This window comes from Anser anser (genome assembly GCF_964211835.1).
Source record: "Anser anser genome assembly, chromosome: 1".
NCBI lineage: Eukaryota > Metazoa > Chordata > Aves > Anseriformes > Anatidae > Anser > Anser anser.
The window spans coordinates 170,306,185-170,323,820 of NC_139720.1; the positions used below are offsets into that span (position 1 = coordinate 170,306,185).

Below are 17,636 nucleotides of genomic sequence, written 5' to 3' on the forward strand. Positions count from 1 at the left end.
TTCACACTTCCTGTGTATAATATGTACATTTGCTCTGTTTCAAACATACTCATGCTCAAAGTTTATTTCACATGGGACATCAAGGAAACAAAGTCACATTAGTCTGACTTTTTTTCTTCTGAGTTTAAGTTTCATTAAAATAAGTTCATAGTAAGTTCAGCTCTCTAGTCTTACCCTTCACTGTAAATTTGTTTCTGTTATTTATTATAACATAAGAGTTTGGATGTTATTTTGAGCTCATACCATTCTGTGTAACTTTAACTTTTTTGAGTTATTTTGCCTATTGGAAAATAGCAAAATAAAAAATTGTGCCAAACATTGTTAAGAAAACCTCTGCAAACATGCCTTGAGTATGCACAAAGTACAGTAAACATATATTTATATTTAAAGTATGAAATAGAAAATATAATCCCTTGCCTAAGTTCTCTGATAATGCCTGTGTTAACAGCTTTCTGTATCTCAACAATTGCATGGAACAGCACAGTTTTTAAGCATATTAAAATCTATGGATTTTTTAAGTAGATGAATTTTATCTAGTATGTTTTAAAATATTTTGACAGTTTGAGACCTAAAATATTAGCAAGATTCTAAGTTTTTTTCAGAAGGGATGAGAGATTTTTGGCCCATTTCTGTGACAAATGTATGGCATACTTTCGGATTTTTATGAATCAATTCAGTGATGCATAGTATTATTTCTATATCATGCAAATCCAATACCTTAAATGGGATTTATTTTTTTTTTTTTAACATTGCATAGGAAACATTTGGGAAAGCAATATTTGCAGCAAACAAAAATAGTATTGTGCAGTGTTTATCGATCTATTGACTAACCATTTTTTTGCTTAAGTTTTCTGACAGCAGTTTGGGAAAAAAAAAAACAACAACAACAAAAAACAACGGTAATTCTTCTTCACATTAGAATAAGATTAGAGAATGTTAACCAGCAGGATAATTTGAAAATAGTAAACTAGTTTCCAACACCTGGGAATACCTGACTTATTTATCCATTTTTTTTTTTTCTAATGTGGTGAATATGTCTATATTTTAAAAGTTGTGAAGAAAAGAAACAATTCATTTTTGAGGCCAAATTTCAGTATGTTGCTTTAAAATGACTACAGAGATATCCATGTTGTTGTGGGATAGCATGAAGACAGAGGATGGATTTATAGAGTACATTTTTCAGATCCTGCTTTGAATCTCTGTAAGTTATTGGTTCAGTCATCTACAGCCAGTTTTTCTTAGGAATCTGGGACCTGACCGGAAAATCTGGTAAACATAGTTGACAAAATCTTTTTATGACTCTGAATGCTTCGAAACTTTCCTTGGTCAATATCAATTTGTGTCACAAAGCTTTTCTTGTTAACTTTTGAATTAAGACTTTGCAAGAAAACAATATTTATTCTACACATTCTGAAAAACTAAGGACATAAAATGGGTTTTTACTCTTCATGTAGGCTACTCTCAACCTGAGGCACTGTGAATTAGGAAGAACAGTTTCCGTGGTATGACTGATCTCACCAAATATAGATCTTTCCATAAGAGCATGTCAGCTGATGCTCCTCATAAAGTCAACAGGCACTTCTAGAGAAAGATTTGCCTTAAAATGCATCCACATGATGACTATAATAGATCAGATGGATTAGTGCCTTAAAATGCTGTGTGTTTCTTTCCACTAACTACAGAAAGAGCTGTGGGACAAGCCCAGAAACCTGTTTCAGCATTTCTGTGCAGGGATATTATGGGTGAGGCTTTCAGTCTAGCACCATTCAGTGCTGGCCAGCACAACTGAGTTGACAAAGAGACGGGGCAAGAAGACTTCACCTAAAAATGGTTGCCAGAGATTGCTTCTTTGTGGAGTGTTGCTGGAAATGGACTGTTGGAATGAACATATACTTGGAGTTACAGTTTTTTTGGTCTGTCCCGGGATTGTTGAAACTTAAACTTTAACCTTCTGTTGCAATGGATTTAAATTTTCCTGTCCTTAGACTATTTGCATTTTAGAAAATACAACACCTCATTTGAAGAGAGAGTTCTTTTTAGGAAAATAATATCAAGACTTTCATATAGTGCAAGTCTGGCAAACTCTTCTGTAGTCAAACAGGTGTGCAGAGTTCTGTATAATATAAAGAATACATTCTAATGCCCTTGAATTGTATTGAGATATATGAATATGTGTCAGTTAATGACTGTGCCCTTGGTAAGAAAAGTATGTAGAGATATATGTATCTAAATACATGTATAGATAGTTTTCCTTTTGAAGAATTCAGATTAACATCTAGTGCAAAGGAGTTGACCTAAATTTCTATACAGTATCATATCAACAGTAGTCTAAAGATATTTCAAATATTAAAAAATAAATAAATAAATAATAAGGAAAGAAAATTGTGTTGAAGTCTCTCTCTTTTTTTTTTTTTTTCTTTTCTGCACTTTATAATCCATTCACAGATTATCTGTGACATGTTAATCTTAGTGGTCTTCAAACTGGGGGAGTTTTTCTGTTGTGATGTGACAGCTGATCAGATCTGATTGTTATGATGATCTCACTAAGGAATTGAGCACTAATTGTTAGAAGATGCCTGTGTTGAAAAAGAAAAGAAAAAGAAAAAGAAAAAGAAAAAGAAAAAGAAAAGAAAAGAAAAGAAAAGAAAAGAAAAGAAAAGAAAAGAAAAGAAAAGAAAAGAAAAGAAAAGAAAAGAAAAGAAAAGAAAAGAAAAGAAAAGAAAAGAAAAGAAAAGAAAAGAAAGAAAGAAAGAAAAGAAAAGAAAAGAAAAGAAAAGAAAAGAAAAGAAAAGAAAAGAAAAGAAAAGAAAAGAAAAGAAAAGAAAAGAAAAGAAAAGAAAAGAAAAGAAAGGAAAAGAAAAGAAAAGAAAGGAAAAGAAAAGAAAGGAAAAGAAAAGAAAGGAAAAGAAAAGAAAGGAAAAGAAAAGAAAAGAAAAAAAAAAGAAAAGAAAAGAAAAAGAAAAGAAAAGAAAAGAAAAGAAAAGAAAAGAAAAGAAAAGAAAAGAAAAGAAAAGAAAAGAAAAGAAAAGAAAAGAAAAGAAAAGAAAAGAAAAGAAAAGAAAAGAAAAGAGAAAAGAGAAAAGAGAAGAAAAGAAAAGAAAAGAAAAGAAAAGAAAAGAAAAGAAAAGAAAAGAAAAGAAAAGAAAAGAAAAGAAAAGAAAAGAAAAGAAAAGAAAAGAAAAGAAAAGAAAAGAAAGAAAGAAAGAAAAGAAAAGAAAAGAAAAGAAAAGAAAAGAAAAGAAAAGAAAAGAAAAGAAAAGAAAAGAAAAAGAAAAGAAAAGAAAAGAAAAGAAAAGAAAAGAAAAGAAAAGAAAAGAAAAGAAAAGGCAGTGATTTTTGTTCAGAGTATGTTTTCGTCGTGGGAATCTGGTATACTTTCTTGATTAAAAATGCATTGAAGATCTGTAGATTTTCTCTGTGTTGCAGAATCTTCTGAGATGTAAATGAAAACATTAAGAGTGGAAAGGGTTAATTGTGTGGGAAGCCTTGTATTCAAATACTTCTCTTATACAAAATATATGTCATGCTAGAAAATATTCTATTGTTAGTCCAAATAGAACAAGAACTAAAATGAGGTAATTGGGAAGGTGCCCATAAAGTCAGCCTGAATATATTATCAGAAGTATATGTGAGATAATATTTGTTTTAAAAAGATTCTATGGCACTGTAAACTCAGTCTCATTAGAGACTGCATTTAAAAGGCTTATAAAGTTACTCATTAATGTTATCTTGTTGTATCTCCACAGCTTTTTCATTAAAGAAAATTCAGCAGAAAGCATTTTCTCCTGATAGCAGGAACCAATTTGCAATAAATGTTCTGGAAACCACTAGGGAAGCCATTACTGAGGTCTAATAAAAACAGACAAGCGTAACTTGTTCTATATTTTTGTTTCAATCACATACAGATGAGACCCCCCTCTGCACACCAACCGCAAGAGACAACCTTGACAAACTTTCTCTAAGTGGGCATGGGCAACCGCTACCTCCAGGTTTTCCATCTCCATTTCTATTCCCGGATGGATTGTCCTCCATAGAGACCCTTCTGACTAACATCCAGGTAGGCCTTTCTGTAGGGCAGCTTAAAGGGATGGAGAGGAGCCAGTTGTTCAGTTTTGTCTAAATTAATACAACCATTCTTGCCTAATCAGTTCATAAGATTATTTGGATCAACTAATTTACTGAAACTTTCTAGTAACTTAAGATTTAAAGGAATCACAACAAATAAATGAATTTAGAAGCTGTCAGATACAGTACATAAAAATAGATTGTGTATTAAACCACAGCAGAGCATTCAGTGAAAATGACATTGGTGTGTTTAACAACATTTATCTTAAATGCTCTTTTTATTACAGGCTAATGAAATGTATCTTACTGTTTAAGTTTATCTCATTAACTAAGCAGAGAAACATTTCTTTAATAAATAGTTATTTTAAATTGCTGGAGTGCCAAGGTGGAAATGATAGTTAAAGCTATTTGAAATGTGTCTCCCATAGAAGTGTTCACAAAAAAAAAAAAAAAAAAAAAAAAAAAAAAAAAGCACTTTTATAAATAAGCTCATTTAACTTAAAGTACTGTTTTCAAAGAATAGACTTCAAAGGGTATTACCAAATTTTCTGCAGATTTCCTATGGGTAGTCAGCATGTCTATTGAGTGTACAGTACAGTCTGATTCAAATATTGTTCAAGGTGTACACTTGTGTGTAGCATGAAGCCAAGATCTTAGTGTTTCATGTTAGAATGAAGATCTTTTTTGTCCACAAATTCAGTGATCGTGTGTTCTCCAGATGGAATTTTTGCAACAATATGGTTGTATGTTGCATGCAGAAGCAAAATGATAGTGCAGGAAATAATGCAGCCATATTGTATTCATTATAGATAAGCCTTGTCTGTGCAGCTTCTAACTTCTAATGTATTTTTTACAATACTTTTTCCTGCTCTTTCTTGCAAATGCATCAAATCAATTCTATTATATTCAGCAAACATTATACAAAGTAGGGCCAAATCCTGTTCATTTTACTTTCTTAAGTAATCTCCTTCAAGTTTATGACACTTCAGACTTGTTTTATGAAACAATTATATGATCTTTTCATTAGTGATATTTTGAGATCTGATCATCAAACAAACAAACAAACAAACAAAAGCAAAAAAAAAACCATGCCATTTAAGAATTTATGGAAATTTATAGCAATTGAGTATTGCTGTATTTGCCTAATCTGATAGAACACATTTGTGATAGTGCTTTTAGGATATTAAATACTAAAATCATAAAAAAGGTAATTCTGCAAAATATAACATTCTTCTCACAGGTCTGCTGCAATCTGTAAAGAATGTCTTTTTTTTTTTTTTTTTTTTTTTTCCCCCAAAGGAAGAGAGACAGTTAGTAAAGTATGTAATGTTTTAGCAATGCATGCATGTACAGGAAAGTTCCTAGTAATTTTTCTGACAAATGTGTGCACTCAGTGTCTCTAGACAGCAACCTAATGAGCAGTGCATTCAGCATCAACAGGTTAGCTAATCTTGTGATTGAATATGAAAGTGCTGCGGTACTTCAGGATAAATGACTAGGATTAATTTGCCAAGAATGCATTCAGTTTTGACTTACAGAAAATGTGAATGTGAAACTCAGGCATTGCTTTCTTTTTTCTTTTTCTTTTTCTTTTTCTTTTTCTTTTTCTTTTTCTTTTTCTTTTTCTTTTTCTTTTTCTTTTTCTTTTTCTTTTTCTTTTTCTTTTTCTTTTTCTTTTTCTTTTTCTTTTTCTTTTTCTTTTTCTTTTTCTTTTTCTTTTTCTTTTTCTTTTTCTTTTTCTTTTTCTTTTTCTTTTTCTTTTTCTTTTTCTTTTTCTTTTTCTTTTTCTTTTTCTTTTTCTTTTTCTTTTTCTTTTTCTTTTTCTTTTTCTTTTTCTTTTTCTTTTTCTTTCTCTTTCTCTTTCTCTTTCTCTTTCTCTTTCTCTTTCTCTTTCTCTTTCTCTTTCTCTTTCTCTTTCTCTTTCTCTTTCTCTTTCTCTTTCTCTTTCTCTTTCTCTTTCTCTTTCTCTTTCTCTTTCTCTTTTTCTTTTTCTTTTTCTTTTTCTTTTTCTTTTTCTTTTTCTTTTTCTTTCTCTTTCTCTTTTTCTTTTTCTTTTTCTTTTTCTTTTTCTTCTTTTTCTTGTTCTTGCTCTTGCTCTTGTTCTTGTTCTTTCCTTTTCCTTTTCCTTTTCCTTTTCCTTTTCCTTTTCCTTTTCCTTTTCCTTTTCCTTTTCCTTTTCCTTTTCCTTTTCCTTTTCCTTTTCCTTTTCCTTTTCCTTTTCCTTTTCCTTTTCCTTTTCCTTTTCCTTTTCCTTTTCCTTTTCCTTTTCCATTTCCTTTTCCTTTTCCTTTTCCTTTTCCTTTTCCTTTTTCCTTTTTTCTTTTTTCTTTTTCTTAAACTGATCTTATATGCTGAAGAGATAAAACAAAAGGCAAGATCATGACTTCTTTTTTTATTTTATTATTATTTTATTTTTATTTTTCTACTTCTGCTCCTTGCTTTGAGTTTCCACATCATGACAAATCACCAGTCAGGGTAAACAGGTGGGTTTTAAAACCTTTTGGATTCTTTCAGTTTGTCCCCATGTCTCACTACATCATTCCCACAGACCTCTGGGAATTCTTTCACGTACATCATTTTTTTAGTTTTTTTTTTTTTTCCCCATACATTTCATCTCCATCAGGACTACTTTAAAAATATTTTTCTCTCTCAATATAGACAGACATTACAAATATAATTATATATAGAGAGAGAATTATTTTCCTAACTGTGTAGAAATACTTAAGTATTCTCTTTAAAACAGTAGAGTCTGTTACAATAATCTGTGCACAACAATGACAGTTTCTTTAATTGGTGACCTAAAAATGGTTTCCATTTTCAGTTTTTTTTTTTGTAATGAGAGGAGGCTACCTCAGACAAACAGGTGAACTACGCCCTCTGATAGTGACACTTGCAGAAGTGAATTTTACATATTTGACTACAAGTTCAAACTCCTTTACAGGATTTTTGGAACAGGACAGTTTTGTACTATGGCCAGTGCTTGTAACATCATTTGTGACTTTGTTAGGAAACACATAAGCACCACCTGAAATTCATGATGCCTCTAGTACATGAGTCAATTCCTCTTTATTTTCCTTTGGCCCAGGTTAGTTCTGCATCCTTTTCAGTGCAAAGGTGTGGATTCAAAGAAGACATTGAGCAGTAAGCTCCCTCACCATTCTCTTGTTCCAGCTCTACTGACATTAATGACAGAGGTTACCAGCAATGCACCATATCTGACTTTCTAGAAAAGATCATCTGGCCTACAGTTTGTTCCCTGCCTCTGCTGTTGAGGAGCTTTTGAGTAAGATAACAGCAAATCTAGCCAAGGGCTAGATGAGTAGTTTTGCTAAACACCATTCCCTTTTTCCTAAGATCCCACATGACCAAAATACGGATGTGTCCTTTCATAGGATGGGTATATGTCTGCCTGTGAAATGCACATTTTCATTAGGTGACCTGCCAAATGCAGTGATGGAGGATGCCTACATTTTAGGATTATGAGGATCACATGAATACATAGACAAGCAACCTCTGTCTATACAAATCTGCATGGATGTAATGGTAGATACCTGTGTTGTGATACACTGTGTTTACTCAGTTGTGTGAGAGGAAGGATCTGTGTAATAGAGGACATGGGTGTCTCCAGAAGCTGTAATGTCTGTCCTGGTTTAAAACATGGACAACAGAATATCTAGTATTGAACTTTGTCAGGGTGAGGAGGATCCTAAATCTGACCATGGGGATTGTGCTTTTGGGTTTGTAAGTAGAAAATTTGTGAACACTTTTGATATTTGAAAACAAAATGTGCCAAAAGTCTTGAAGGTGTTGAAGAACTTAGATGATAGCTGTCGCTTGAGCTTGGTGTCTTAGTCCACTTACTTCCATTTTACAAGTCTGAGTCATTCTTTAAAATTGTCCACCAGATGCTAGGCAAGTCTGTGTTTTCCATCTATATTAAAGGTAAATGAATAATGCCTAATCAGTAGTCCATAACTCTAGGCTAATATTAGACAAGTCTGTTTGCTATAGCTGTCATCAAATGTTTTTTAATATCATAAACATTTCTTTTTTTACTTCTCCATAAATACCTGTTGTGGTTTAACCCAGCTGACAGCCACACAGACATTTGTTTACGCTGCACCTCGCAGTGGGATGGAGAGAAGACTGAAAAGAAAATTGAAAGAACTCATGGATTGAGATAAGGACAGTTCAGTGAGAAAACAAAAAAAAAAAAAGAAAAGAAGAAGAAAAAAAGGAAAAGAACCCTACAAGTAAAAACAATAACAACAACAACAAATGTTAAAACAAACAAACAAACAAGTAATGCACAATGCAATTGCTCACCACCAGCCAGCTGATGCTCACCTTGAGTAAAGGTGTTCCTCTCTCCCTCTGCCTCTCCCATCCAACTCCCCCCAGTTTTATTGTTCAGTATCACATCATATGATATGGGATATCCTTTTGGCCAGTTTGGGTCAGCTGTCTTAGGTGTGTCCCTTCACAGCTTCTTGCACACCCCCAGCTTCCTCTCTGGCAGGGCAGTGCGAGAAGCTGAAAAGTACTTGGCTCTTCGTAAACACTGCTTAACAACAACTAAAAGGTCAGTGTGTTATCAACATTATTCCCATCCTATATCCAAAACAGAACAACATACCAGCTACTAGAAAGAAAATTAACTCTATCCTGGCCAAAATCAGGACTTAATAAATACTTATTTTAAAAATAATAATAATATTTAATTATTTTTACATTTAAAGAGGAAATAATCACAATATGCAGAATCCGGAACAACGAAGACATAAGTTTTACTGGGATTGCTGAGATATAAATAATTAACTGTAACAAAGTATAATCAAATAGACACAAATAAAATAAATTAGATGGCGGCAATATTTTCTTATTGAGAGAGCTTAAATTAAGTGATAGTTTTCCTTCCCAATGTATATTTGTTGTTTTTTTCCAGATTAAGTTCTGGAAGTCTATGTGCAGCTGCAGAGTGAATGAAGGTTGATGGAAGGTGGGTCACGGCAAAATGCTATGTGGGTACTAGTGAGAAGGCTAAAGATGTTTTCATACCTCTCACCTTTTTAAGTCATGGCCCAATTATGCCAAAGCCTGTTACAGCCATAGCCTTTCATGATACTGCAACATTCCTGGGTAATAGTGATGTTATTTAGGCTTTTAGAGTCTGAATATTCAGTTTTGACCCTGAGCAAAATTTCTATTAATATCTAATGGATGAATCAGTTTCACCAATAGCTACATTTCTCTATCAAGACTGCATTGTGTTGACACAATTTGCTGCTATTATTTTTTTTAAGAGATATGTAAAATAAGTTGCAAGTATCTCATTGATATTAAGAAAAGAAATGCATGATTATCAACTAAATTCCCTTATGAAAACAAAGCAAACAACTAGCTTTATTGCTGTGAGTCTTCTGCACTGTTTCCATCTACAACTAAATACACTAGGGAAAAATATTACAAACGCTGGATAAAGTAAAAATCACAGTTTTAATTCAATTTTTTTTTTTTTTTGGCTTCTGCTAAAATTCAAGAGAAATTTATTCCTCACAGAAAATGTTAATGGAAAATATCATTTATATTTGTACAATATGCCTTTACCTGTGATGGAGATATTCACTCTGAGATATTACAAAAATGTCTTCCTAGAGTTGTCTGTAGAGATAATCAAGCTATGCCATCTTAGCTTATGTTACTAAGTTAGCACCCAGTTACAAATTGCAGAATTTTACCTGTGGAAGAAAGCTAATACAATATCACAGAATCACAGAATCACAGAATCGTCTAGGTTGGAAGAGATCTCCAAGATCATCTAGTCCAACCTCAGCCCTAACACTAACAAGTCCTACACTAAACCATATCACTAAGGGCTACATCTAAACATCTTTTAAAGACCTCCAGGGATGGTGACTCAACCACCTCCCTGGGCACTCCATTCCAATGCCTAACAACCCTTTCAGTAAAGAAGTTCTTCCTAACGTCCAACCTAAACCTCCCCGGCACAACTTTAGCCCATTACCCCTCGTCCTGTCACCAGGCACGTGGGAGAATAGACCAACGCCCACCTCTCTACAGCCTCCTTTAAGGTACCTGTAGAGAGCGATGAGGTCTCCCCTGAGCCTCCTCTTCTCCAGGCTGAACAAGCCCAGCTCCCTCAGCCGCTCCTCGTAAGACTTGTTCTCCAGACCCCTCACCAGCTTCGTTGCCCTTCTCTGGACTCTCTCAAGCACCTCCATGTCCTTCTTGTAGCGAGGGGCCCAAAACTGAACACAGTACTCGAGGTGCGGCCTCACCAGAGCCGAGTACAGGGCGACAATCACCTCCTTAGACCTACTGGCCACACTGCTTTTTATGCAAGCCAGGATGCTGTTGGCCTTCTTGGCCACCTGAGCACACTGCTGGCTCATATTCAGCTGACTGTCAACCAGTACTCCCAGGTCCTTCTCTGCCAGGCAGCTTTCCAACCACCCTTCTCCCAGCCTGGAGCTCTGCTTGGGGTTGTTGTGCCCCAGATGCAGGACCCGGCATTTGGCCTTGCTGAACTTCATGCAGTTGACCTCAGCCCATCGGTCCAGCCTATCCAGATCCTCCTGCAGAGCCTTCCTTCCCTCAAGCAGATCGACACACGCACCTAACTTGGTGTCATCTGCAAACTTACTGAGGGTGCACTCGATCCCCTCATCCAGGTCATCGATAAAGATATTAAAGAGGACCGGCCCCAGCACTGAGCCCTGGGGGACTCCACTAGTAACCGGCCTCCAACTGGATTTAACTCCATTCACCACAACTCTTTGGGCCCGGCCATCCAGCCAGTTTTTAACCCAACGAAGCGTACGCCAGTCCAAGCCACGAGCAGCCAGTTTCATGAGGAGAATGCTGTGGGAAACGGTGTCAAAAGCCTTACTGAAGTCAAGGTAGACCACATCCACAGCCTTCCCTCATCCACCAAGCCCGTCACTTTGTCATAGAAGGAGATCAGGTTCGTCAAGCAGGACCTACCTTTCATAAACCCATGCTGACTGGGCCTGATTGCCTGGTTGCCCTGCAAGTGCCGCTTGATGACACTCAAGATAATCTGCTCCATGAGCTTCCCTGGCACTGAGGTCAAGCTAACAGGCCTATAGTTCCCCGGGTCTACCCTCCGGCCCTTCTTGTAGATGGGCGTCACATTTGCTAGCCGCCAGTCGACTGGGACCTCCCCTGATAGCCAGGACTGCTGATAAATAATGGAAAGCGGCTTGGCCAGCTCCTCCGCCAGTTCGCTCAGTACCCTCGGGTGGATCCCATCCAGCCCCATCGACTTGCGTACATCCAAGTGCTGTAGCAGGTCGCCAACCATTTCCTCATGGACAGTGAGGACCACATCCTGCTCCCCATCCCCTTCCACCAGCTCAGGGTACCAGGTATCCAGAGAACAACCGGTCTCGCTGCTAAAGACTGAGGCAAAGAAAGCATTGAGCACCTCACTCTTTTCCTCATCTTTTGTAACTAAATTTCCCCCCGCATCCGGTAAAGGATGGAGATTCTCCTTAGTCCTCCTTTTTGTGTTGATGTATTTGTAAAAACGTTTTTTGTTATCTTTAAGGGCAGTAGCCAGATTGAGATCCAGATGAGCTTTGGCCTTTCTAATTTTTTCCCTGCACAGCCTCGCAACATCCTTATAGTCTTCCTGAGTAGCCCGCCCTCTTTTCCAAAGATTATAAACCCTCCTTTTTCTCCTAAGCTCGAGCCACAACTCTCTGCTCAGCCAGGCCGGTCTAGTTCCGCGTCGGCTCGTCTTTGGGCATGTGGGGACAGACCGCTCCTGAGCCATTAAGATTTCCTTCTTGAGGAGTGCCCAGCCTTCCTGGCTGTTAATACAAAAAAATACAAACAAAAGTTAATACAATATATAATATACTGTTTTTTTGTTTTTGTTTTTGTTTTTGTTTTTGTTTTTTCCAACAGTAATGAGAGCACACAAATTATATGCAATTTCCTACCTAAAAGAGAAGTAGTGTTATTTGCAAGTGCCTTCACAAGGAATACCTAATACCACAAAGGAAGCCCTGAGCTACAAATCTCTGGAAGCTGGAAGATTTGATGAGAAAAGCTTCTCTACATTCATGCCTTATTCTTTTAGTTTTCCTTTTTCACTCACTATGGGCAATTGCTGGAAACAAAATATGGTCTTCTAGGCAAACCACTGGATTAACTAGCAAGACAATTTTTAGGTCACATATAACTATGTAGCTAACTGAAGTTTATTACCTGTAACACACAGTAGATGAAGCTAGAATTAGAAAAAGCTTCTATACAACTTTTTTTCCTACCCTTTGAAAATATACCACACATTATTTTAGTCATTTATTATTATTATTATTGTTGTTGTTGTTGTTTAATAGTGATTGATAATACCGGCTTTAAGGCAGAGATATCTTTAATGTTTAATTTCTAAGGGATCAGTAGAAGGTCCTAACAAGGGGCTGCTTTCAGAAATATTGGAGATATGTATTAGTTAGTGAATGGGAAGAAATAGCAACCATACATCAACTTAACTTTTTATTTAGAACACATCTGGAGAATTTATCAGTGAAAAATATCAGAACAAGTAAATGAAGTAAACAAACCAAAACCGGATTTGGCTATAAATTTCCAGGGAAAAAAATGTCAACATTTTACGTTACACTGAAATAAAAAAATATATATATTAACAGTGACAGAGAGAGGAAGAATAGCATCCCATGTTTAAAGCCTGGCTCCAGATACTGTATTAAAAACAAATCTGGAACCTGAGCATGTTCACTACAATCATCATTATCCAGCCTCCGTAACATCTGACCTTCCCTAAAGGGAAATATTTTCCTTTTGTTAATGCCCTGTATTGCAATACATTTCCCATTGTCATTGGCAGCATATTGATTTAATATCAGGTTAGAGGATTAGCCATAGCAAATACAAGTTGGACATACTGCATTTTGTATAATCTTTTACAGATGATCCACTGGGAGAATTAACAGAATTTCATGCAACTCCGAAATTGCTATTCCTGTTCCAAGGGGCACTGATGATTTTTAGATGCTCTACTTTTTAGTTGCTTTTCTCAGCCCCTTCTGCATTAAATACAGGGAGATATTGAATGTTTCCAGTATTTTTGCATTAGAGATGTCATTGGCAACAGCAGCACTTTTGCATATGCATCAGTTTGGCTCTCATGCAGACTTTTTATTTCACATTGGATGCCTACTGATGTGCACTGATTTAACTTCTAAAAATGAAACAATTTTGTGTAGCTTATAAGTAGTCCCTAGTGTGTCTTGGCTTCAAAAAGCTAATATTTTTCAGACATAATCAGCAGCAATAGGTAATGTATTATCATTACCTACGTTAGCCGCAAGTTTTTTTTTTTTAAAAAAAAAAGGTTGGAGGAGGAAGTATGGTGTAGAAAATGTAACATGCTTTTAGCAGCTTCATACTTTGCAGCAATTCTTAATATAAAGTTACACACATCAGTGCTACACTAGCATTATTTTCCATGTTTATTCATAATTATTGTTTCATATTTAAAGAACACCAAAATATTGTGCTTTGCCAGCCAAAGACAGTAATAATTTAATAGTAATTTATTTTAAACTGCTACTGATAATACAACCAATCAACACATTAAGCGATGCCAACATTGGCAGCTTGCTAAATAATCTCTAGGCTTTGCACTGAGAGTACATCTTTCAAAGATAAGTCAACAAGAGCAATCAGAGCAGAAAATTAGAATTTGGTATCTTAGAATTAAAATACAGCTAAACTAAAGTTTTAATTGGGGTGATCTAAAAGGGCACTTGATGTAATGATCTCTCTCATTTGTTACTAATTGTTTGTTCCTGATGAAGAAGAAACATGTACAAGAATGTAGTTGAATTGAGTAAAGATGGCAGTTATTTTAGCAGGTCAATTTTACTGTTAAAAATGATGAATTGCAAGAATTTTGGAGGAGGGTGTTTGTAGATTTAAAATTATCTGACAATATACTTTTCATCAACAAATACCCTTCATATAATTTTATAATTTCACTTGATCCTAGTTTATTAGTGATTTGGGTGAATCACATGTTCTATCTAGTAAGTGATGAGTTGGAGATTAAAATATTCTAGAGTTCAAGCATAAACCAGAAACAAACATTAATAAATAACTCCTACCTGAATTTCACAGTATTTCAGAAGCATCCATTATAGAAAACACAGTTTATGATGGTTGTAAGCATAGGTGAATAGGGTGGGTGAAGTTGATTTCAGGTGACCAGTAACATTAAAAAAGTAGATTGCAAAGACTTTACACATGTTTTAAAGGATATTTTGCTTTGTATATATCTACAGAACTTTGTATTTAGCTTTAGGCAATTTTCTTTAATAGTCACCGAGGTTTAGCATTCACCACAAAATACCTTTGTGTTTTGGATGTTTTAGAATAGATTTTTGTTCTTTTAAAGAAAACTGCTAAAACTTGAAATATATTTGTAAGCACATCTGTTGAGTTCCTGTTGTTAGGTATTTTCAAATGCGGTTCTATACTTCTGTAGTGTATATCATTTAAGTGACCATATGGACCCTGCAGTTGGAAGGTGTTTAGTTTTTTCTGCTTCTGTGGACTTCATAGATTGAAGTACAATAGAGCTGCAAAGAATTAAGCTCTGCATGAGATAACACTTGAGGCAAAAATTTACTTAAAAATGAGGATGAGGAGTACTGAAAATAATAGGCCCTGAAAACAGAATTAAAAGAGGTGTTTGAAGGATACAGATTTCAAAGCAGTCATTAACACTAGGAAGGCTAGCAGGAGAAGTGTGCAGACTAACACATGAAGTATGCTTTTGTTCCATTTTTAAGTATCATAATTCTCACTTGTTCTTTTGGGGGATATTTCAAAGAATTTTAGTGAAAAGACTTGAAACACAGAATCTGATTTAGGAAGTGTGCCTGAGTGGTGAGGGAACTTACTTGTGAGCTGGAGGACATGACTTTATGTCTGTAGTACCTGGTTCTGAGGCCAGGTCTTGAGTGTGAACCTCTTATCTGTTAGCTGAATGCTTCCCTAACATACCTGCTAGAGACCTCTCAGTCTCTTTTGTTGGCATTATTTTGCTTTATATCAGTAATTAAATCTCTGTTGGGTCTAATTAGCTCTATGGAGGTAAGCTGTCAGGAGACTTGCCTAAGATATAGTATAGTTAGGTTCATATTCATACAGGATCATATATGCATAGCCATGCTTAATTATCTACTATATTATGATATCTGCAAGAGAAGAGATTGAGGTGTAGACCCAAGAGCCTGACAAACAAACTTCTGGAATATTGAATTATTTTCTGTCCATACTGATTTATTTCTATCCGTCCTATTTCCTCTCCTCTTTTTCATAGCTTATCTCAGTGTCTTAACTAACTAGTTATTAGCTATGCTAAATTCTGTCTGTTTCCTGTGAAAAGATTTGTGGAATTGTGGAGTTGAATTCTCAAGAAAAAAATAGTATAAGCTGAATCATTATTTCCTGATACAATAACAACAAAAAAGGTATGTTTTTTTCCTGACCATCCCAGGTCAAGAAAGTAAGACACAATTATGTTTTTTCTTCTGCTGTGAGATAATAATTGTACAAGATCAAGAATAGACTTTTTAAGACAGAGATCTTACTGCTTTGTGAGTGTCCTCTGCTTGGTATCCCAATAACGTGATCTTCCTTGGAAATAATATAACGTATAATAATAACTAACAACAATAAGGAGCTTGAGTAGTACTAGAGACTGAATTTACCATTCTGTGGGTGACAAATATTTAGACTGCCAATTCTTTTTCTATGGAACAGATTTTTGTTTTGGTTACAGGCAAGTTGCTGATATAGTGTTTTTTTTTGTTTTGTTTTTGTTTTTATCTCTTATGAAGAATAAACCTACCCCAATAACTTTTTCACATTAGTTATATGCATAGTTAAAGACCAGTTTGTGTCATCAGTGAAAGCTTGACTCTCTACTTTTTACAGATTTTTTGTACACCTCTTAAAATTAACTCTAGTAAAAATTTGTTGTTGATAATTGGGAGGCTTTGACCCAGTAACAGGATTATTTCATTTGTAAAATCTCACATGACTAATCAAAGATAAATAACAGAAGTTGTTTATTATGTCAGCTGTTCTAACATTCTTTAAACATTAAAATATCCAACTTTATCTTTGAACAGGGTCTACTAAAGGTTGCTATAGACAATGCCAGAGCTCAAGAGAAACAGGTCCAACTGGAAAAGACAGAGCTAAAGATGGAGCTCTTCAGGGAACGAGAACTGAGGGAAACACTTGAAAAACAGTTGGCTGTGGAGCAGAAGAACAGAGGTATCTTCATTAAGCAAACATAAATGCCTGAAATGTATTTTCTCTGGAAACCTAATTTTCCATCAAGCACCTGTGTTTGATCAAAACTTTTCTCCTATGCTCATGTTTTGTTTCTGCTGACTGCTATACAGGAAATTTTGCACCCTGCCAAATCCTGATTCTGCATAGGTTCTCTATGAGATTTATAACAAAGGTGCCTTTTTCTTGTGTATGTGTGATATTTGTTTTGTTTGTTTGTTTGTATTTGTTGTTTGTTTTGTTTTGTTTTGTTTTGACTTGTTCCAACATATCAGTAATGCACAGCACAATTATAAATGCAGAAGGTGTTGTTGTGGACTTTGTCAGCTTGTGATCATTATGAAAAGGAATAGCTACTTAATACAAACACAACTTTTATCAAATTTAAGATGCTGCAAGGTGTTATGAATTCATTTTTGTTCTTATGTGATAGAGTCATGCATTGCATATTTAGGTAAATTGTATGTCATAAATATAAAGGTAATAGTAATATGTAAGCCTTGTATAATGCAGCAGTTCAAACACGTTTATAGAAGGAACAGCTAAGGTTCTTCTTGAAAGAGAACTCACGGTACATATATATACTTGTTAAATAATTCTTTATAATTCCATTATATTATTAGGATGATATAAAGTATATATTTTATATATAGTATATAGTAGACCATATATATATTATATATAATATACACTTATATAAGTACACTTTTCTAAAATATTGGTAGTAAAGTTAAGGCAGTTTATAGTGATTTACATAACTATTTGCATTATGAGCATGTTCCCATCTTCCTTTATGGCTCTCTTTTTTTATTTATATATGTCTTGCCCTTTAATATTGTCTGGTTACTTCACAAGGGGCAGTTAACCTCTGGGGCTAGCTTCCTGTTTAACACAGACCATGACAAGTCAGATAAATATTTTTTCAGGGATAGAGTTATAATTTATTTTTCTGTGAAACATTGAGTTAAGGAACCCCGAGAACTCCTGGATTCACGACCAATATCATTATACCTTTAACTAACATTCTACCTGTAAATAAGCAATGTAATTCTATTTCGTGCCTTGACCTATTAAAGAGTAGGACTGCCACAGCATTAATTTCCCTTTTAAACTTATAAGAATACATTTTTAAAGACAACTACTCTTAACAATTGTCACAACTGTGCAATGAATCATTCCTTTGTCCACAACTG

General features: G+C 34.9%; 1 protein-coding gene across 12 annotated transcripts in view; it reads left to right on the forward strand.

Annotated features, from left to right (window-relative positions):
- The window catches only part of DACH1 (dachshund family transcription factor 1), a 384,976-nt gene that overhangs the window by 325,169 nt on the left and 42,171 nt on the right, over window positions 1-17,636 (forward strand). For all 12 annotated transcript variants that reach the window (XM_083842839.1, XM_083842837.1, XM_083842836.1 and 9 more), the window contains 2 exons: window positions 3,906-4,057; window positions 16,278-16,425. In XM_083842839.1, coding sequence (XP_083698965.1) covers window positions 3,906-4,057; window positions 16,278-16,425 — 300 coding nt within the window. The remainder of the gene's footprint in view (window positions 1-3,905; window positions 4,058-16,277; window positions 16,426-17,636) is intronic.